Source organism: Brassica napus, chromosome C1, assembly GCF_020379485.1.
Source record: "Brassica napus cultivar Da-Ae chromosome C1, Da-Ae, whole genome shotgun sequence".
In the NCBI taxonomy this organism is placed as follows: Eukaryota; Viridiplantae; Streptophyta; class Magnoliopsida; order Brassicales; family Brassicaceae; genus Brassica; species Brassica napus.
The window spans coordinates 13657846-13680200 of record NC_063444.1 but is presented as its reverse complement, the minus strand read 5'-3'; the positions used below and the strand labels follow the sequence as shown (position 1 = coordinate 13680200).

At 35.1% G+C, this 22355-nt stretch overlaps 2 protein-coding genes and 1 non-coding gene across 11 annotated transcripts; all 3 read left to right on the top strand.

Moving 5' to 3' along the window:
* Positions 1–224: 224 nt before the first annotated feature.
* Positions 225–3429, top strand: LOC106347093 (zinc finger CCCH domain-containing protein 48). Of its 6 annotated transcripts, none has more exons than XM_048744198.1 (10): positions 225–394; positions 515–991; positions 1073–1168; positions 1423–1512; positions 1562–1690; positions 1879–2025; positions 2547–2666; positions 2775–2834; positions 2936–3033; positions 3101–3429. In XM_048744198.1, exons 2-10 carry the CDS (start codon positions 563–565, stop codon positions 3243–3245), a joined length of 1314 nt encoding a protein of 437 aa, XP_048600155.1. In that variant the 5' UTR covers positions 225–394; positions 515–562; the 3' UTR covers positions 3246–3429. The 6 variants fall into 6 exon arrangements, with proteins under 6 accessions (XP_048600155.1, XP_048600153.1, XP_048600150.1 ...); XM_048744193.1 differs by having other exon boundaries at positions 242–394; positions 469–991; XM_048744195.1 differs by having other exon boundaries at positions 244–394; positions 469–991; positions 1589–1690.
* Positions 3430–3457: 28 nt separating this feature from the next.
* On the top strand, positions 3458–3530 carry TRNAK-CUU. The gene has a single exon. It is a non-coding gene; the product is annotated as a tRNA-Lys (tRNA).
* A 459-nt stretch (positions 3531–3989) lies between these two features.
* LOC125580149 (nudix hydrolase 10-like) lies at positions 3990–6283 on the top strand. Of its 4 annotated transcripts, none has more exons than XM_048744202.1 (8): positions 3990–4312; positions 4408–4473; positions 4605–4742; positions 5245–5307; positions 5393–5443; positions 5517–5551; positions 5631–5748; positions 5823–6283. In XM_048744202.1, exons 1-8 carry the CDS (start codon positions 4136–4138, stop codon positions 6018–6020), a joined length of 846 nt encoding a protein of 281 aa, XP_048600159.1. In that variant the 5' UTR covers positions 3990–4135; the 3' UTR covers positions 6021–6283. The 4 variants fall into 4 exon arrangements, with proteins under 4 accessions (XP_048600159.1, XP_048600157.1, XP_048600160.1 ...); XM_048744200.1 differs by having other exon boundaries at positions 5230–5307; XM_048744203.1 differs by having other exon boundaries at positions 3993–4312; positions 5631–5739.
* Positions 6284–22355: the final 16072 nt, after the last annotated feature.

The following is a 22355-nucleotide window of genomic DNA, read 5'->3' as shown; positions in this document are numbered from 1 at the left end:
TGGCACAAAAGGGGATCATATCAGGTTAACTTGATGTCACTCAGAGGCTGGCCTTTGAGTGGCTTAATTACTCTCTACGTTCCATGACAAGTTTTTATACTCAAGTGATTGTTGTTATACAAGTGTAATCTGTAACAACAACAACAACAACAAAAATGACTATAAATGTGGTGTTCTCTTCTGTGTTATATTTTTTTTTTATCAAAAACATTAAATTACAAATAGTCCAGATATGTGAAGCTGACGCAGGCAGAGGTATCGAATTCTTCTCTTCACGTCTTTTGTCCTCTACAAACAAAAAAGATCCGAAGATCATTAAGAAAAAAACGAAGCCGCTTTCATCCTTTTCCATTAATCAATTTCGAGAGAAAGATTATTTATACTTTTCAAAAAGGTACACACTTTCCCGATCGCTCTTTCGCGTTTGATTTAATCTTTACTTATTGATCGGACTTATCTCTCCAACAGTCTTTTGATCAAAAAAAAAAAAAAAAAAAAAAAATCTCTCCAACAGTCTTCTGATTTGCAAGAGAGAGAGAGAGAGAGACGATCACCCAATTCGATGGATTTAGATATGAACGGAGGAAACAAGAGAGTCTTCCAAAGACTCGGTGGCGCCTCCTCCAAAGACTCTAACCAGAAGGTCTGTTTCCACTGGCGAGCCGGCCGCTGCAACCGCTACCCTTGCCCTTTCCTCCACCGAGAATCACCGCCTCCAGCTCCATTCCCCGGGTCGTCTTCTTCTACAAACAACAAAAGGGTCGCTGATGACGACTCTGGCTTCGCGGGTTCGAGTCACCGGAGAGGCCCCGGGAGCGGTAACAACACCTGGGGGAGGTTCGGTGGGAACAGAACGGTGACCAAGACGGAGAAGCTTTGCAAGTTTTGGGCTGATGGGAATTGTCCTTACGGTGATAAATGCAAGTACTTGCATTGTTGGAGCCAAGGGGATAGCTTCTCCTTGTTGACTCAGCTCGATGGGCATCAAAAGGTGATGCCCTTTTTTGTGTAGTTTTTGATTGGATGATTGGTGGGTTCTTGTTTGACGGTGTTTTGTTTTTTTTGGGGCAAGGTTGTCACTGGGATTGCTCTGCCTTCAGGTTCTGATAAGCTTTACACTGCGAGTAAGGATGAAACTCTGCGGATTTGGGATTGTGCTTCTGGACAGGTTTTGATTTGCCTTTTAGAGTTCATTCCATAGTGGTTGTCCCTTCAATGGATACTTGTCATTGTTTGGTTAGGACTTAGGACTTGGGAGTTGGGACAAAGGGATGTGTCTCTCTCATACTGCAGAACCACCCCTGTTTATGTAGTTTAGCTGTTGAACTTAAAACACATGTTTGAATTACGGAATGCTTTTTGATTGACTAGTTATAAGCGTGCTTATCGGTCTAGATCTGTTTTTTTTTTCCTGTGACATAGTGTACGGGTGTACTCAATCCTGGTGGGGAAGTTGGTTGCATGATTAGTGAAGGCCCCTGGCTATTCGTTGGCATGCCTAATCTCGTTAAGGTGAGTTTTTGTAATACAATTCACTAGCATACTACTGTTCCTGATATAGATTTTTGATGCTTATTTATATATACAGGCGTGGAATATCCAAACCAATGTGGACCTGAGTCTCACTGGACCTGTTGGCCAAGTATATTCACTGGTTGTTGGTACTGATCTGTTGTTCGCTGGCACACAAGTAAATACTTTTTACTGGACTGTATAGTTTCTTTCTCGGACAGAGTTAGAATTGTGCTTGAGTGTCATGTGTATGCTGGAGTATTTTTGATTGGGACATACTATATGTGGTATAGGTCTGTTTGATTTTAGGTAAGTAAGAAGTTAGTATAAGGATATATCACTCTCTCTCTCTCTCTCTGTCTGCAGGATGGCTCTATTTTGGTTTGGAGATACAATACTGCCACTAACTGTTTTGATCCAGCTGCATCACTCACGGGCCACACCCTTGCAATTGTTTCTTTATATGTTGGAGCTAACCGACTCTATTCCGGTTCCATAGACAATTCTATTAAAGTAAAGTAGTGCCTATCATGTGTGAATTTAAAAAGAGAAAAAGACAAAAATAGCACTAAATCAAATTTATGTTCCCAAACTAGCACTCAAGGTCAAAAGTCACAAAAATAGCACTTAATGTTTTATCAAAAGTCACAAACTTAGGGTTTAGAGTTAAAGGGTGGGGTTTAGGATTTAGGGTTTAGGGTTTAGGGTTTAGATTTTAGGGTTTAGGGTTTAGGGTTTAGGGTTTAGGGTTTAGGGTTTAGGGTTTAGGGTTTAGGCTTTAGAGTTTAGGGTTTAGGGTTTAGAGTTGAGAAATGAGGTTTTGGGGATAAGATTTCAAATTTTGAAAAATAAAAAAATTAAAATTTTCAAAGGATAAACTTCGAAAGGTGTTATTTTGGTCATTTTAGTTTTTGAGTGCTATTTTTGTGATATAAACTTCGAAAGGTGCTATTTTGGAGATTTGCCCATTTAAAAACTCAGTTTGTGTTTTTTGTTTGAGCTAATAGATGTCTGGTTTATACGTTTTCCGATAGGTTTGGAGCCTGGATAATCTGCAGTGTGTACAAACGCTTACAGAACATACTTCAGTTGTCATGTCTCTCATTTGCTGGGATCAGTTCCTTCTCTCATGTTCATTGGACAATACTGTCAAAGTTAGTTTTTAATTCGCTAGAAGTTTGTTCAACCTAGTTCTATTAACTTCTTAGCAATCCTGAATATGACATTATCCCCAACTGTTGGGGTGTTTGTTTCTGCTGTAGATATGGGCTGCTACTCAAGGTGGAAACTTGGAAGTGACATACACTCACAAAGAAGAATACGTACACTTCCTTGCGTCTTCATGAAATGTTATCCTCTCGTTGGGTTCAATATATATATATATATGTAACTAATGAGTTTTCAACGGCTGATTGGATTCCAGGGCGTGCTAGCTCTCTGTGGTGTGCATGATGCACAAGCCAAGCCGGTGTTGTTATGCTCCTGCAACGACAATTCCTTGCACCTCTATGACTTGCCATCGTAAGTCCTTTCATTGATGTTTGTTTCCTCTGCAAAAGCTTAGTTGTTTTGTTCGCTCTTATGCAAGGTTTACGGAAAGGGGTAAGATTTTAGCAAAGCAAGAGATACGTTCGATCCAGATAGGTCCCGGGGGCATATTTTTCACCGGTGACGGAACTGGTCAAGTTAAAGTATGGAAGTGGAGTACACAACCAACTGCTATTCATCCTTAAGGTTTGGAACAGAGCCCTTGTTCCTCGCCATTGTTTACATATCTTCTTCTGATCCGAGTGTCTTTTAATTCTTTTTTTATACCGTCTCCTGAGAATCGTTAGTAAATGTTTGTCAAATAATCGTTGAAGTTGAGATAGATTCTACCAGTGGTTTCTACAAATAAATACAAAGATTAACTTCATATTTTATTAACGTGCAAGAAAAACAACTAGCCCGTCTAGCTCAGTTGGTAGAGCGCAAGGCTCTTAACCTTGTGGTCGTGGGTTCGAGCCCCACGGTGGGCGAATTCCTTTTTAATGTTTTAGGACCTAATATTGGATTGGCTTCTCTGTTTCTGTTTGTGGATCCAAGTCTCACTGCCCTGGCCAGTCCCTTCCAAAGTAGTCTAGTCTCGCTGCACTCGACAAGGTTGGTTTTGTTTCACGTAATCAGCTAAGAAGTCGAAACACGTCGCATGCATGATGCCAATAAGCAAATTCTCTTAGTTAATTCCAATACAAATAAGTATATTTTTCAAATAAGTAGTATATTTTAAGTAACACACTCTTACCTATTTGACTATTTCTAATTAGGGTGTGTTACGTGTGCATATATTTTTCTGTCGTCAAAGGTGACGTCTGGGACCGCGTCACTCCACCAAAGGGCGGAGCAACTTAATGTGTGCGCCATTATAAATTTTCTGACTATGATTTATGACCAAACTCACCCCACTACGTGATATTTAGATAAGTAGTGTCCTCATTTTGAAATCATTTGCCCCGTTGAAACCACACTCCCCTTTATTGTTCTTTTCTACTCTTAATTTGCCTCTTCTTCGTCTCCATTGCTTGACTACTTTAAGCAATTTTCGACGACTCTTAAATCCCAAAAGCTTTTAAGAATTTAAAGCATGTCTGACCACGAGACTCCTATGGTTAATGGAGTAGTAGAACACAAGATCGGTGAGGAGGTACTTCCGTTTGTGGAGGATGAGTACGGGGGAGTGATCGTGGAGATGACAACTCCTACGGATCCCAAGTGCTTCGTTGCAACGCTTAGATATTCGTTCACGCAGTGGCGATCACAGGTTTGTGCTAGTGCGATCAGTCACGCGCATCTCCCTCTTCTAGGGTGATGATATGTTGGTTTTGATTATGTAAAATTGAATTATTACATTTTCAGGGTAAAAAAGGAGTCTGGTTAAATTTGCCTCTCTCACAAGTTAACCTCGTGGAACCTGCAGTTAAGGTGATGCATATAAATCCTAATTCTGAGTCAGCGTGTTCAATACATATATATATTCATTTTCTAAACCAGGTTTGAGATGAAATTTTGCACGTCCTGAGATAACGTGTAGTATGTAATAATAATCCATGCAGGAAGGTTTCCGGTACCATCACGCTGAGCCAACTTACCTGATGCTAGTTTACTGGATTCCTGAATCTGAGAGTACTATTCCTCTGAATGCTTCTCATCGTGTTCGTGTTGGTGCTGTCGTTTTAAACCATAACAAAGAGGTACTTACTAGTTACTACTTACTAACTTGTTCCAAAAACATAGGTGTTTTGCTATCACCATGAGGTTGAAAATCTTACCCATGTCATTTATAGTACTTGGTCAAAATTAGTTAGCATTAACATTTAATTAGCTAGATGGTTAATGACTGATGTTAGGAATATGATACATTTGAAGTGACATTGTATCGTAATGACTAAGGAGAAAAATAATAACTACTCATTTCAAATGATTTTGAGTTTTGAACACATGAAACTTAACATAGTATCTCAAATGTGAACCAAATCAATCCAACTTGCATGATCTAACCGAAATTAATTGTATAATGCATTTACTTTGGTAGGGGTGTTTTAGGAATATTACATATCAAAATGATTAAATTTTGAGTAATATATAAGAAATGTCTTTTGAGAAAGAATAATATATAAGAATTAATTTTAATTATAAGCCTGAAACTTAACAAACATCTTAAATTAAGACGATGGGCAGATTCTTGTAGTGCAGGAAAAATATGGTATGTTACGCGGATCAGGTGTATGGAAGATCCCAACAGGTGTAGTTGACGAGGTGTGTTTCAACTTCTTTGTCGCAATAAATTTTCAATCGTATTTAGATGTTTGTTGGAGATGCCACCTTGCTCATTTGTGTATAGGGAGAGGATATTTTTGCAGCAGCCATTAGAGAAGTAAAAGAAGAAACAGGCGTAAGCAAGAATCCATTATCTAACTGTAAATCAATATGTATATTAACTAATGTTTCAATTTATTTATCCTCAGATCGACACAGAGTTCTTGGAGGTTCTAGCTTTCTGGTACTTACATCCGCTACTTTATTATTTTGATGCTTATTAGTTATTATATCCTCTAATCCTTGTAGCCATCTGCTTGCAGTCAAACCCACGAGTCATTTTTTGTCAAATCAGATTTATTCTTCATTTGTCTGTTGCGACCTACCTCATTTGATATCCAAAAGCAGGACTTAGAGATTGAAGCAGCTCAAGTAATTAAAGTAGCATCTACTTCTGATTCTGAATCTGAAACATTTTCCTCGCAATATTTCTCAAGTTTTTCTTGATTGTGCAGTGGATGCCATTCGAGGACTCTGCCTCCCAACCTATCACACACAAGAACGAACTCTTCAAAGTGATTCATCGCATTTGCTCATTGAAAATGGAGAAGAACTACACCGGGTTTTCCAAAAAGCCCACAACAACTTTCTTCGACGACAAGTTAGGTTATCTCTACTTGAATAAACAAGATATGAACAATCCTATTACCTAAAGTTCTTACTAGAACATAGAAGTTCAATCAACAGTCATTAAGGGTCACATAGAGAATATCGTCTAAGCCTAAAATATATTCATCGATCTGAACAAAAAGAAATGAATCAAGTTCATTTTTCTTTTCCAAAAGACATGTCAAATACCTTTTTTCTGCAAGCATAATATATATAAGAAGAGATGGGAGCTCATGAGGAGGAAATAAGAAGATATGGTATATTGTTTGTATTTGATGATTTGAAGAGCTCAAGACAGTTACAGACCTATTGACATATAATCATAACAACATGCATCATATAGAATCAACTAAACCAAAAAAAAAATACCAAAGTTTAACTCAAATCAATCATTATCTTCATGACTATCCATTTTCTTTAACGGTGCATTCCTACCTCTTTGAATATTAATATATCTCACATTTGAACTACAAGAAATTTGAGGTTGATGTACCTAATTTCCTAGTTTTGAACTAATTATATTGTATTTTAGTGGACATATACAGCGATGGAACCGTATTATATAAACTACGGAGAACTGAATATTGTAAAGAATAAAAATGATAAGATTATACCAACGATTAAGAAAAAGATGATTCAACTGCAGAACCGAGATATTATCTCTTTCTTTAACTCAAAATACGTCCCGTAGTGCGACGGTTCGATAACGTAATGAGTCCCAAGATACAACTGCAAAAAAAATTCTGATTTGCGTCACTCTATCAGAAGCCAGACGAAACTAATTTTGTGTACACTCTAAGATTCAAAAAAAGAAAAGAAGAGAAAACACAAAACTAAAGAATCAAATATCCAAATGGGAGAAATATTTTTACTACACTTGTTGTATATCCAGTCTCTGATGAGTTAACACAAGTGCTCTTCTTATAGCTTGCAAAGATGATGCACGTTATGTGATAATAATGGAGATCAACAAACGTAACAAATCAATAATGGAAAATTGATTTCCATAAGTTATGACTTTGTACGTTTCTTCTTTTAAAGCCATAAAGAGGTTTTGACCAAATCAAAACTCCATCAATATACTTTACTTGGGTTTATATTTAATATTTAATCAAATATCAAAATATTTTATGAATAAGATTTAAAACAAATTAATTGACATAAAGTCTAACTAATTTATTAAATCTCAATTCAAACTCAAATATTCAAAGTGAAATATTTGTTAAAATTTATATTTAACCAAATATAAAGCTTATAAGCTTTTCATGTCATTCACTTTGAATTTCCATTTCTCATTCAAAACAACTTCGATTTTGACCAACAAATACACTATTTCATAGCGTTCACGGTGACGATTACATCGTGTCCAAATTCCGGTCTTTCCGACAGACGTCTCCGTCGAAAAACCCATCGGAAAAATGGTCCACACCACTTTGTCAAAAACGAGTTCCAACATATAGTTGAAGAGTTGACAAATAAGACGGATGTGTTTTTTTCTTGCTTAAACCTAAGACTATCAAGTAAATTTTTTAACTCCACAATCTAAATTCATCGTTGGTATTGTAGAAGATATATTGAATGTACAGTTGATTGTGGTTCCAAAAAGTAGAAGAACATATATAGCCGTTGCGTTTCATATCCTTTTGATATCTGGTTTAATCACTAACATCATATATCTCTGCGGTAAATTTAGATATGTCTAACCTAAAACCAAAAATTGGTGAGAAGTGAATTAGTGTATCTCTGTTATATATCATTTAAGATTTCAAAAAAATATTACGATGACTCTGTGATCATTAATTTTATAAGGTTGGGCAAAGATTGATGAAACTAACTTGGGGTCATATAGATTATGAATAGGATTACATGAATCGTGTTTTGATACTATATTTTTCGAAAGATGATTTCTTTTTTGTTAAGTATGTGAATTTTCATAAAATGAAGCCAAATTTCCAACCTAATATCAATTAATGATCATTTTCTTATAATTAAAAAGAGTTCAAACAAGGCTTTAATCTCTTTCTAGTTTCTACGCATGGGACCAGCCATTTCTAATACTTTATGACAACGTAAGGCATCATTTCTAGGGATGTTGTCATGAGTAAAAGACCCCTGCTCCACCTAACCCGAAAAAGCCCCCCCCATTAAAACCCTACAGTGTTAGGATAACCCGAAATCAACCCTCTGATTTTAGGTTACTTGCGGATATCCTAATACTTTAATATAATTTGTTAATTTTATATTAAATTACATATATAAATATTAATTTAATTATTTAAGACGAAAAACAAGATTTTATGTTTTTAGTAGGAAAAATAAAATTTGCATTTTTGTGACAAACAAAATCTTACGTTTTTGGCGGAAAACATGATTTTATATTTTTGGCGGGAAAATCAAATTTTGAGTATTGGCGAAAAATGAGATTTGACATTTTTTGCGGGAAACCGGAATTATGCATTTTGGCGGAAAACCAGGTTTTGCGTTTTTGGTGGGAAATAAAATTTCATGTTTTGACGTGAAGATGAGATTTCGCGTTTTTAGTGGAAAATGAGATATCGCGTTTTTGGCGGAAAATGAGATTTCGCGTTTTTGGCGGAAAAACAGGATTTCACATTTTTGGTGGATAATATAATTTTATGTTTTTGACGGAAAAACGAGATTTTATGTTTTTGACGAGAAAATGAAATTTTGTGTTTTGGCAGAAAACGTGATTTCGCGTTTTTGGCGGGAAAATAAGTTTTGTGTTTTAGTGGAAAATCAGAATTTTGTGTTTTTGGTGAAGAAACAGGATTTTGCATTTTGACCGAAAAATAGAATTTTACGTTTTGGCAAAAAAAAATGACTTCGCCTTTTTGGTGGAAAAATGAGATCTTGCATTCTTGGTTAAAGAACATGATTTTGCATTTTTTGGAGGGAAAAATGAGATTTTGTTTTTCTTGGAAAAAAACATGTTTTGTGTTTTTTGGCGAAAAAATGAAATTTTTGTGTTTTTGATGAAAAAATGAGATTTTGTGTTCTTGATAGGAAATGAGATTTTGTCTTTTTCTTTTAACGAGATTTTGGGTTTTGACGGGAAACAAAATATTGCATTTTACCAAATTTTTTTTTTTTCCATTTACAACGGGAAGACAAAATTATTATATTTAGTTTATTGAAAATGTTAGCTTAACTGAAGAAAACCCAACACATACGCTAAGGGCATGAATGGTTCAAACGCAGCAGTTGCAGTTACGTGAGTTTGCGGATGCGGGTGATTATGGTTTCTAGCGGTTTTAATATATTTGTACAACTGGTTTTGCGGTTAGAAATTGGTGTGCTTGAAGGTAAATAATAAATTAGCAATATTTATATTTTATATAATTATAAAAATATCAAAAATCATAATATTATAATTAATATAAAAATTATATTAAGAAAGAAATTATTGAAAATATTTTTATTTTTAAAATTTATAATATTAATTAAAATATAATAGATATACTTTAGTATTTTTATAATTCCAATTTAAATTTTTTATTGAATATTTTTATTTTTGTATTTATATTGTTTTTTTTTAAAGAAAAAAATTTATCCTTCCACGACCGTCCGCAACTGCAAACGCTAGCTGGAACCAGCTTTTGAATTTATGAGGTTTTGAGCGGTTTAGAGCGATTTGGTAGCGGGCGGTTGGTAGCGGTTGGTAGCGTTTTGCAACAATAACTCAAATCGCTCTAAACCACTTCAAATCGCTCTAAACCGCTTCAAACCGCTCTAAACCTCATAAATTCAAAAATAAAAATATTCAATAAAAAATTTAAATTGGAATTATAAAAAAACTAAAATATATCTATTATATTTTAATTAATATTATAAATTTTTGAAATAAAAATATTTTCTATAATTTTAAAAATTTAAAACTATGACTTTCTAAATATAATTTTCTATTTATTGTAATATTATGATTTTTGATATTTTTATAATTATATAAAATATAAATATTGTTAATTTATTATTTAACCATGCTGCATTTGGTAGTTAACCAATCATAAGTTTTCCGCAAATGCACCAATTTCTAACTGCATAACCAATCGTACAAATCTCTTGGTAAAAACCGCAACCATCCACATCCGCAAACATCAATTTTATATTTGTGATTTTTAGATTTTGATAAAGATTTCACTATGTCACCTGAAGAAAATGAAGTGAACGATGGTAGAGAAAAACAAAATTAGTTGATTTGATTTGGTGTTAGTTTATTTCCGTTATTGACAATTTATTACTATGATATTTTACTTTTTGTTTATTTTGGATTTGAAGTTTAATTTATTATTCACATTAGGCATTTAAATATTTATGAATTTTATGCCTTGATTTTTTAAAATGTCATAACTCTTACCTTGTTACAGAAAATTTTAAATAGTATAAACTATTTTTTGATATTTTGTATGTCAAATGAAAATATAAATATAAAAACTAAAGTTAAGTATTTTTAAATGTTTTTTAAACATAAATAATATACATATCCAAACTATTATTTTATTTTTTAAAAATATTTAGAAAACATTAAACTTTAGTTTCTAGTTAATATATTATTATATAATAAAATTAATTCATTTATATATTTGCGGTTCACCAGCTATGGACGATCCAGTGTAAGTTGTGACGAAAAGCCTACTTTGTTACTCTCTCATAGGATAGTACTATACAATGGAGCCTGGCAATTCAGAAAGTGATTGGGTTAGGTCTTGGATGATCGGTTTAAGTTTTGGCCACATCTTTTCACTTCCTGCGATCATTTTTGGCAACACCAAAGAGTCAGTTTCGTAGATTACCTGCTTGTACCCTAGACTTCGCATCGTTTGAACTGCCCAATTGAGTGCTACTGCCTCCGTTTCTATATATATATATTGGTTGATCCTAGTCTCTGAAAGCTCTTGGCTCCCGCCCATGGCAACCTTCCCATATGGTCTCGGTTCACCCAACTTACTCCACTTCTCTGTCTATCTTTACGCCAAGCGCCATATGTATTGCACTTGATGCATTGTTGTGGTGGGGGTTTCCATTTGATGTTCCGGTTGTTGCTGATGGGGCGTTTAACCTCTGCAATTTCCTCCTCTTTTATACCTCTCCATTCCTCCATATATTCAATGGCTTTGTGCCTTTGTTGACAGTGTTTGCCTGTTTGGCGTTGTGTAGTCTTTCCCATTACATATCCGCCATTTTGTTGTGCTTCCTTTGATTTTCTGTATTTTCTATATTTTCTTATTTCTTCTAACATATGTATTTTATTTGCCGACCTAGTTGTATGTCGGCCGACCCATTTAGCAAAAATAGATAATAATATCTCTTTCTAATATTTTCTTGTTTCCTTTATTTCCAATCAATACGAAGGAAACTTCCAGATGTCACAAGCACAACACCTTACCAAACTATATGGCGTTAGTTACACGGGAGGGACTGAATCTGTCCCACAGGGTGCGTGTTATTTGTGTCTTTTTCGTATTATTGTGATCTTCAAAGAATTGAGATATAAATAACTGAAAGTTTTTTAAACAGAAAAAGAGAGATATAACCGAAAGTAATCCACAATACCGACTTCCTGGAATATGTTTATATTGTATTTTGATGATAACTGAGATGATGCAAAGTTGGTATATATTCTTAATATTAAATTAAAAGAAAATTCTCAAAAAATGTATTTAAAAATCTGACTTCTGAGTATTGTTTTCTTTGCAAAATTCAGATTCTGAAAATCTTTGAAATCATGATTCATTTTGTAAATTTGCAGTCTAGTCTTTTGTTTAGAAAAAAAAAGCTTGCGGAAAAATACAATACATACAGTGAAGAAACAAGTTATTTTCAAGAATATGGTGTAATATAATCATTTCGAAAGCGAGACCGTTGAGATGCAAACAGCCGACTCTACATTAATCACCCACCTACAAAAAAAAAAAAACATTAATCACCTACTGGCTTTAGTTAAAATATGACGATATAAAGGATTCGAAATTAAGCCGATCAAAGACTCGACTTGCTGGTAATTGGTAAATCAATAAACAAAAGTCTAGCGACGCGGCGTTCGAGTGTGAAGGATTACATTTTGCTTTAGAATTTATATGTATTCTGGTTCTGTAAAAAAATGGTCGATGAACTTTTCTACCGTGGAGTGATACGTTTTTAATTCTTCTCTTACACTTTAACCGGATGGTGCGATTCTTTGCATATGCCTATTGTATAGGAGTATATATCATGACTAAATAGTTAAATCCAAGGGTCCATAGGAATAACACGAGATAAATCCAAAGTAGTTTAGATAAATCCAAATTGTTTTTAGATAAATCCAAAAGTTAACCCATCATGGATTTCATGGCCATAACGTTTCTATCATTTTCTAAGTTTAATTATGATTGTAATTTGTAAGTAGAATACTGCTTCTTTATTTTTAAGTGACTTCTGCTTGATTAATCAACCAACATTGAGAAATTATTTAATCAATGGTGCCTATAGTGATTGCTTATTACTACACCACACATATATGTGTTGGAATGAAAAGTTTTATAAAGATGGAGAAAGTGTTTAAAGTGTTTGAAGAGAAAGAATTTTTGTGAAGAAGAAAGATTTTATAACTTAGAAGAAGATTTTTATTACTTGTTACAAGCTTTGTTTTTTTCTTGGTGATGCAAAATGAAAGGGGAGTGGAGGTATTTATAGCCTCCAAAATACAAAATATCTTACATATTTTAATCATAAATCTAGAGAATTCTACCATAATATCTAAGATTTTTTTATTATAATTATCTAGATAATTCTATGAGAATATCTAGATTTTTATTCTAAGGAGGTGGAGGATGATTCTAGATATTGGACTAAGTTTGGACTAAAATGATTAGTAAATTATTAGCCCAAAATGTGATCCAAATCAAGTTTAACTTTCAACACCCCCTCTTAAACTTGATTTGGTTACTCCTAGCAAACTCCTCATCTTGATAAAGTCTTCTCGCTTGAGTGGCTTGGTGAAGATATCAGCTACTTGATCATTTGTCTTCACATACTCTAACTGCACATCCATCTTGGTAACACATTCTCTAATGTAGTGATAACGAGTATCGATGTGCTTACTCCGATCATGGAAGACTGGATTCTTCGCCAATGCTATTGCCGACCTGTTATCCACAAAGATCTTTGTTGGCTCCTCTTGTGGTAGGTTCAACTCCTTTAGCAAGTTTCGTAACCAAATGGCATGGCAAACACATGAAGTAGCTGCCACATACTCCGGTTCACAAGTAGAAAGAGTGACAATTGGTTGCTTCTTTGACATCCATGTGAAAGCGGTTTCTCCAATGAAAAACACGAAGCCACTTGTGCTTTTCCGGTCATCTACGTCTCCACCCCAATCGCTATCGCTATATCCAACAAGCTTGTAATCGTCAGAAATAGAGTAATACAAGCCAAAGTTGATTGTACCTTTGATATAGTGTAGGATCCTCTTGGCTGCCTTGAAATGAGTTGTTGTTGGATGCTCCATGTATCGACTCACAACTCCAACTGCGTGTAGGATGTCGGGCCTTGTGCATGTTAGATATCGTAAGCTTCCAACCAAACTCTTAAAAAGTGTTGGATCCACACTCTCTCCTTCTTCTTCCTTTGATAACTTGACTCCACATTCCATTGGCGTGCAAACTGGATTTGAGTCATCCATCTTGAACTTCTTAAGCACCTCTTTAGCATAGCCTTCTTGAGTAATGAAGATTCTATTCTCTTCTTGCTTTACTTCAATGCCAAGGTAGTATGACATCAATCCAATGTCGGTCATCTCGAACTCCTTTGTCATCTCCATCTTGAAATCTTCAAACATAATCGGATTGTTGCCCGTGAATATCAAGTCATCAACATATAAGCATGCAATCAATATATCATTGTTTTGAGTTTTGATATAAAGTGCATGCTCATATGGACACTTGATGAAGCCTTTCTCCTTGAAGTACTTATCAATCCGAGTGTTCCATGCTCTTGGTGCTTGCTTTAATCCATAAAGCGCCTTCTTCAGCCTCAAGACTTTGTCTTCTTCTCCTTCAACCATGTAGCCTTGTGGTTGCTCAATGTAGACTTCTTCCTCAAGGTCTCCATTTAAGAAGGCTGATTTGACATCCATTTGATGTATCCTCCAACTCTTTTGGGCTGCCAATGAAATGATTAGTCTAACCGTTTCTAAGCGAGCAACTGGAGCAAATACCTCATCATAGTCGATCCCGGCTCTTTGACTATAGCCTTTTGCCACCAATCTTGCCTTGTACCTTTCAACTTCTCCTTTAGAGTTCTTCTTTGCCTTGTACACCCACTTCACACCAATTGCCTTGTGTCCATTTGGAAGTGAAGCTAACTCCCATGTATCATTCTTTTGAATCGACTTGATTTCCTCATCCATTGCACTTTTCCATGACTTCTTTTCTTGGGCTTCTTCAAAGTTCATAGGCTCGCAATCCGCAAATAGACAAAATAGAGTAAGATTGTCTTGATTTTCGGTTACCTCGTAGATGTCTTGTAGACTTCTAAAACGTGGAGTCCTTTCACTTGAGCTTTCATCTCCTTGAGAACTTGTTGTTGGTGAAGTTGGTGGTGTAGCTGGCTCTTCTCTCGGTTGCTCCACATTCTCTTCTTCAAAGGATGGAAAGAAGTTGTAGTCTTCATTATTTGATCTCCAATCCCATTCTCCTTCTTCATCAAAGATGACATTCCGACTAATGATTGTCTTCTTTGTTTCAGGATTGTAGAGCTTGTAGCCTTTGGAGTTAGCGTCATACCCAATGAAGATGTACTTCTCACTTTTATCATCTAGTTTGCTCCGCCTCTCGTCTGGAACATGAGCGTGAGCAATGCTTCCAAAGACTCTTAGGTGTGAGACTCCAGGCTTCCTTCCGCTCCAAGCTTCTTGTGGTGTTTTTTCTAAAACACTCTTTGTTGGAGAACGGTTTGATATATAAACCGCACAAGCAACTGCTTCTGCCCACAACTCCTTTGGTAGCTTCTTACTCTTGAGCATGCTTCTTGCCATCTCAAGTATTGTCATATTCTTTCTTTCCACTACTCCATTTTGTTGAGGGGTTCTTGGCACCGTCAACTGTCTTCGAATGCCATTATCTTCACAATACTTCAGAAACTCCTTGGACATGAATTCTCCTCCTCGATCTGATCTCATGGACTTGATCTTAAGACCACTTTCCTTCTCAACATGGGCTTTGAACTTTTTGAAATTTTCAAACACTTCTGATTTTTGATTCAAAAAGTAAACCCATGTTTTTCTTGAAAAGTCATCAATAAAGAGAAGAAAGTAGTTACTCTTACCAAGTGAACTTGGTTTGATTGGCCCACATACATCTGTATGTATGAGTTCTAGTGGCTTTCTTGCTCTTGTCTCCGACTCCTTTGGAAAACTCATCTTGAATTGCTTTCCAAGTAAGCAACCTTCACACACTTGATTTGGATGATTGATACAAGGTAATCCTTTCACCATTTCTTTCTTGGAAAGTAGCTCTAAGCCTCCGAAGTTGAGATGACCAAATCGAAGATGCCAAAGCCAAGATTCCTCCTTGTAGCACATCTTGAGACATCGTGCAATGTCATTTTGAATGTTTAGGACAAACATTCTATTGCTTGACATTGGCACCTTTGTGATGAGATTATTTGCATTATCTCTTAAAGAAAGGCTATTATCTTTTAGTCGAATGTCATAACCTTTCTCTAAGAGTTGTCCTAGGCTCAAGATGTTGGTCTTCATGCTTGGAATGTAGTAAACGTTGGAAATGAATTGATGATCTCCATTCTTCAAGCGGATGAGAATATTTCCTTTACCTTTCACTTCCATCCTCGATTCATCTCCTAAAGCCACATCAGTTTTCACCGATTCATCAAGCTCCACGAACATGCTTTTATTTCCACACATGTGGTTGCTTGCACCACTATCAAGGTACCACTTGTGAACCTCATTTGGTTCATCCTTCTTGTAAGCCATCAATAGCATATCTTCTTCTTTACTCCTTTCTTCAACATAGTTGGACTTCTCTTCAACTCTATTCTTGTTTGGAGTTTTGCACTCAGAAGCATAATGTCCAAATTTTCCACAACTATAGCATTTGATGCTTGATTTATCGTACCTTGATTTTGGGTTTCCTCTTCCACGATCTCTTGATGAATTCTCTCCTCTTTGGTTGAAGTTGTCTTCATATGGTCTCCAACCTCGTCCATTTACACCACAACCTCGTCCTCGGAAATGACCGCCACCACGTCTTAGATTGCTTCGGCCACTTTCTTCCTTGTGATCAATTCTCATCTTGAGAACTTGCTCCACAATATCTTCTTTCTTCTTCTTCTTTTCTTCATAAGCTTGTAGTGATCCAAGAAGTTGCTCCATTGTCATAGTCTCCAAGTCTTTTGTCTCTTCAATAATGGTGACGATATGCTCGAATTTTGAATCCAATGATCTAAGAACTTTCTCCATGATTCTCACCTCATCTAACTTCTCACCATTTCTTTTTAGGTTATTAGTAACCGTCAATACTCTTGAGAAGTAATCTGAGATGAGTTCTCCTTCCTTCATTTGTAATGCTTCAAATTCTCCTCTTAGAGTTTGAAGACGTACCTTCTTAACTTGTTCCGCTCCCTTGTAAGATGTCCGAAGCTTCTCCCATGCTTCTTTGGATGTCTTTGCTCCAGCAACCTTCTCAGATGTATCTTCATCTAATCCTTGATGGATTAGACAGAGAGCCTTCTTGTCTCTCTTCCTTGAATCTCTCAAACCATCCTTTTGTGTTTGAGATAAACCACCATCATTCTCCGGTTCAACGAAGCCTTTCTCGACTATCTCCCACACATCATGTGCTCCTAAGATAGCCATCATCCTAAGACTCCAATTGTCATAGTTGCTCTTAGTGAGCAATGGAACTTGGAAGGGAACACCATTATTTGCCATCTTCAAAAGGAACTTGTGGCTCTGATACCACTTTGTTGGAATGAAAAGTTTTATAAAGATGAAGAAAGTGTTTAAAGTGTTTGAAGAGAAAGAAATTTTGTGAAGAAGAAAGATTTTATAACTTAGAAGAAGATTTTTATTACTTGTTACAAGCTTTGTTTTTTTCTTGGTGATGCAAAATGAAAGGGGAGTGGAGGTATTTATAGCCTCCAAAATACAAAATATCTTACATATTTTAATCATAAATCTAGAGAATTCTACCATAATATCTAAGATTTTTTTATTATAATTATCTAGATAATTCTATGAGAATATCTAGATTTTTATTCTAAGGAGGTGGAGGATGATTCTAGATATTGGACTAAGTTTGGACTAAAATGATTAGTAAATTATTAGCCCAAAATGTGATCCAAATCAAGTTTAACTTTCAACAATATGCATGGGCGGATTTATAAACATTTTTAGTCAGAATACAGTATTAAAGTTAAAATTAAAATCTAGACCAGGGGCACTTTTCTATGTTCACTAAATAGGAAGATTTTAATCAAAATCATTCAAATTAATTAAGAAAAAAGAAGTAGAAGACACGTGATCCTATACCGCATAATGTTCGTCCGCCCCTATATATATGTGATAACTATAGTATGGGTATATACAAACACGTCTCACGCCTGAAAAAGAACAAAACACATTTGTTTCTAACATTACAAATTGTCCCTCCCTCTCTGTGTCCTGTTGGAACCATATTCATGATGTCGAGATCAAACACAGTCCTGTGTTACTCTCTGGCCGCACTGCTGGTCCTAACACTGGCGGGCTCGGTCAGAAACGGTCAGCTCCTGGGAGATGGTGAAGATAATCTTCCGGCGATGGAGACGAAGGGAAGAAGAAGCTGTGAGGTTTGGAGAGGGAAGCAAATGATGGAGAGGCCATGTGAGGAGATATATATGGTTGAGGAAGGGGAGACGCTTCATAGCATCAGCGACAAGTGCGGCGACCCCTTTATCGTGGAGCGTAACCCGCATATCCATGACCCGGATGATTTCTTCCCGGGTCTCCTCATCAAAATTCAAATCAACCTTCCTACTTCATAACAAATTAAAAATATGTTGTCGTTTTCTGTACATTATGCTTACATATTTTCTCCCTTAATTTATTCTTCTTTGTTTTCTTATTGTTTGTTTTTGTTTCGGTAAGTTTTGATTTTTCAATGAATAATTTTTTGAGCTTTTTGCAAAATTGACCTAGTCAAACACAAAACTAACTTTTTTTTTTAATTGGTTTTGCCCTATTCACCCCACAAATTCATATAATTTACGAAAATGCCATCAATTTTTTTTTCTTTCGAAAATGACATCTTTACTCTCTCACCCTCATCATCTTCAAGTAATTATAAGATTGCTATTGTCATCAATACCACAACCACCATGAACAACCAATTTGAAGCTCTTAATGCTCCCAAAATCGATTTACCCTTCTTCTTTTTCCATTCTTGTGAACTAAACACAACATATCTCTCACTTTCTCTCCATAATGAGCTAAAAAAACCCAAGATTTTGATTCTAAAATTTTTATGGTTCATAGAGTCATAGAAGCTAACGATTCTGGGTGGGTGACTTTCGTTTGTGATTCCGTGTGCTTGGAGAAGCCTTATGTATGCTAAGAAACTTATCTCACCAATTTAAGGTATGACATCGAGTTTTTTTCCAGATCTGTTCGTCAGACGACTTACTTGGGAAGTCGTCTGGCTGTAGACGACTTACCTGGAAGTCGTCTGGTCAACGCAAAGGTTATTTTTGCAATTGACTTTGAAATCTGTAACCTGAGACGACTGAAAGTTAAGTCGTCTACTATTGTTTGGTTTCAAAAAAATTTCCAAAGAACCTAGACGACTTACATTTCAGTCGTCATAGGTTAGTTTTGCATTTGACTTAATAATTACAGAAGTTTGACTTCCCCAGACGACTTACATTTCAGTCGTCTGTCGAAAATTAAAATAATAATATTTTTTTAAAAGTAAACGACTTACAATTAACTAGTCATAGGTTAGTTTTGCAATTGAAAAAAAAACTTCAAGATTTAATTATACACAGACGACTTATAATTCAGTCGTCCACCAGACGACTTACTTGTAAGTCGTCGAGGATTTTTTTCCGAGATTCTGGTCAAACCTCGTAAATCCTGGACGACTTACATTTCAGTCGTCTAGTGGACGACTGAATTATAAGTCGTCTGTATATAATTAAATCTTGAAGTTTTTTTTTTTCAATTGCAAAACTAACCTATGACGACTTAACTGTAAGTCGTCTACTTTAAAAAAATATTATTATTTTAATTTTCACTAGACGACTGAAATGTAAGTCGTCTAGAAAAGTCAAACTTCTGAAATAATCCAGTCAAATGCAAAACTAACCTATGACGACTGAAATGTAAGTCGTCTAGCTTTTTTGGAGTTTTTTTAACCAAACAATAGTAGACGACTTATTTTTCAGTCGTCCGAAATAACAGATTTCAAAGTCAATTGCAAAAATAACCTCTGCGTTGACCAGACGACGTATAGTTTAGTCGTCTGGACAACTTAGATTGAAGTCGTCCGCGTCTTCTCCGCTAGTTTTTAAGTCTTCTACGTTAGTTTTTGAATAACTTGTATTTTTAAGAGTGATAAGTAACTTCAAGATATGTAAAACTCATATTTACAAAATATGTTCTCTCCCTTAGTTTTACTAAATTTGACTAAGTTTTTCAACGCAAACTTATAAAAAATATGATATGCTTTGACTAGTTACTATTGTTTGTTTCCATCTCTTAAGTATTATTGTTATAGACGATAATGATGACTATTGTTATGAGTTGGAAGAAGGGTTAAATGCTTCATAAAATGTTGTATCAATATGAAGCTACCAACATTCTTGTTTATTAAGATGAGAAAAGGCCATTGGAGTTTATTATTGCATATGAGAGATCCAAAGATAAGAAAAAGGCTACTGAAGTCTATTATTTCATTGATTTGTAAATGTGTAAACACATTGTTAGCACATTTAATACATCTTGGAAAACATTATTACTGATTTTACAAAAAAATCACAACTAAAAGAGTAGACATGCAATTCACAAAATCGACCACAAACAAAACTATTATAGATCATTCCTCTACAAAGACAAGCTTGGATTCCACTAGAGTAGACAAGACCAGAGGACTTCTAAGAAGTTCAGACGACTTCTAAGAAGTCCAGACTACTTCTAAGAAGTCCAGACGACTTCCTGGAAGTTCAGACGACTTTGTCAGAAGACTTTTAGGAAGTTCAGACGACTTCCAGACGACTTTACAGGAAGTCCAGACAACTTTTAGGAAGTCCAGACGACTTTCAGACGACTTCCAGACGACTTCCAGACGACTTCCAGATGACTTCCAGACGACTTCCAGATGACTTCCAGACGACTAACAAGTAAGTCGTCCCAGAAGTCTTCCAGATCTGAAAAACCTGCATATTAAATCCTGATCTGAAAGACCTACGTATTCAAAAACGTTCAAATGGCTTAAAAACAGAAAAAATGAGTGGAAGATTAGATAAATCTACCTTTACAGAACACACAAAAATACATATCTAAAAATAATAGATCTACCTTTAAATTAGTGGAAGATGAGTACCATCTAATTAAAAACCTGCAAAAAGGATAGATTAGAAAGAAAGACATGAGACAAAACTGAAAAATTCATATAAAGTTTGGTGTTTTCAAGTCAAAGAGATTAGAGTGGGTTTGAAGAGTTTTAGTTTGGGAAAAAAGTAAGAACTTTATACAACAAGAAGTTACCAAATGAAGAAAAATCAGACATAAGAACTTACCAAAACGCTCAGAAAAATCCATACGACTTCTTGGAAGTCCAGACGACTTTCTGGAAGTCCAGACGACTTTGTCAGAAGACTTCTAAGAAGTCCAGACGACTTCCAGACGACTTCCAGACGACTAACAAGTAAGTCGTCTCAGAAGTCTTCAAGATCTGAAAAACCTGCATATCAAATCCAGATCTGAAAAACTTGCATATCCAAAAACGTTCAAATGACTTAAAAATAGAGAAAATGAGTGGAAGATTAGATAAATTTACATTTATAGAACACACAAAAATACATATCTAAAATTGATAGATCTACCTTTAATTTAGTGGAAGATGAGTACCATTTGATTAAAAACCTGCAAAAGAGATAGATTACTAAGAAATACATGAGACAAAACTGAAAAATTCATATAAAGTTTGGTGTTTTCAAGTCAAAGAGATTAGAGAGAGGTTGGAGAGTTTTAGAATGATGAACATTACATTTTTGTTGCAGCCATTTGAGAGGAGGAGAGAGAATGTGAAAATTTTTCTTTATATAAGGAGACAAAAAATCCAATTAGGTTAAATATTTTTGACTCAAACGACTTCCTAGATGACTTACATTTCAGTCGTCTGTTGAAGAAATTAAAACAGACGACTTACATGTAAGTCGTCCAGAAGATTTTAATATTTTTAGTGGGAAATTAAATATTTTTAGCGGGAAACTAAAATAGAAGACTTTCCAGACGACTTACAAGTAAGTCGTCTGGTTTAAATTATTTAAGCGGGAAAATAATTTTTTAAAAAAAATTTAGGCGGGAATATTTGGACGACTTACATGTAAGTCTTCTGTTTTAATTTCTTTACCAGACGACTGAAATGTAAGTCGTCCGAGTAAAATGATTCAGTTAGGTTAAAACGTAAATTGGTAAAATTAAAGGTTCGGTACGATGTGGACGACTGAAATATACGTCGTCCGGGTAAATTATTCAACAGACGACTGAAATATAAGTCGTCCACACCCTAAACATAACCCCTAAACTTAATTATTTAATTAAACACTTCATAAAACCAAATCAAACTTGAAAAGTGTTTACTATACGCAGAAATAAACACATATAGGTGAAAACTAATTTTTGAAAAAAACATTTTAGTTTTCCAAAATCTAACCCTAACAATACATACAATACTACAACATATGTTTGCCAAACTCCTAAACCAAAGTATTTCATGATTCACTACTTCCACTCATCTATCTTCAAAACAAATCAATTTTATCATATCTTAATTTATATCACTTAAAACTGTTTATAATTACTTGTTTTTTATTTTTCACGCATCAAAATATTTTTTTACAAGATTTATAAATTATTTTTAAAATAAACTGGTACCAGACGACTTACACTTCAGTCGTCCAGACGACTTCCAACATCTCAGACGACTCAGACGATTTACTGGGGCTATATTCGTAAAAATGGCTTCTGTTTTTTTGTTTGGTCACAAGGGGTTGAGCTGTAATTTCACTAGGCTTTTAGGTTAATTTTGCATTTGATTCAAGTTTGGGATTAAAATCAAGTTGTGGGTTAGTTTTAGCAAAAATCCTTAACTTTTTTTTTTGTT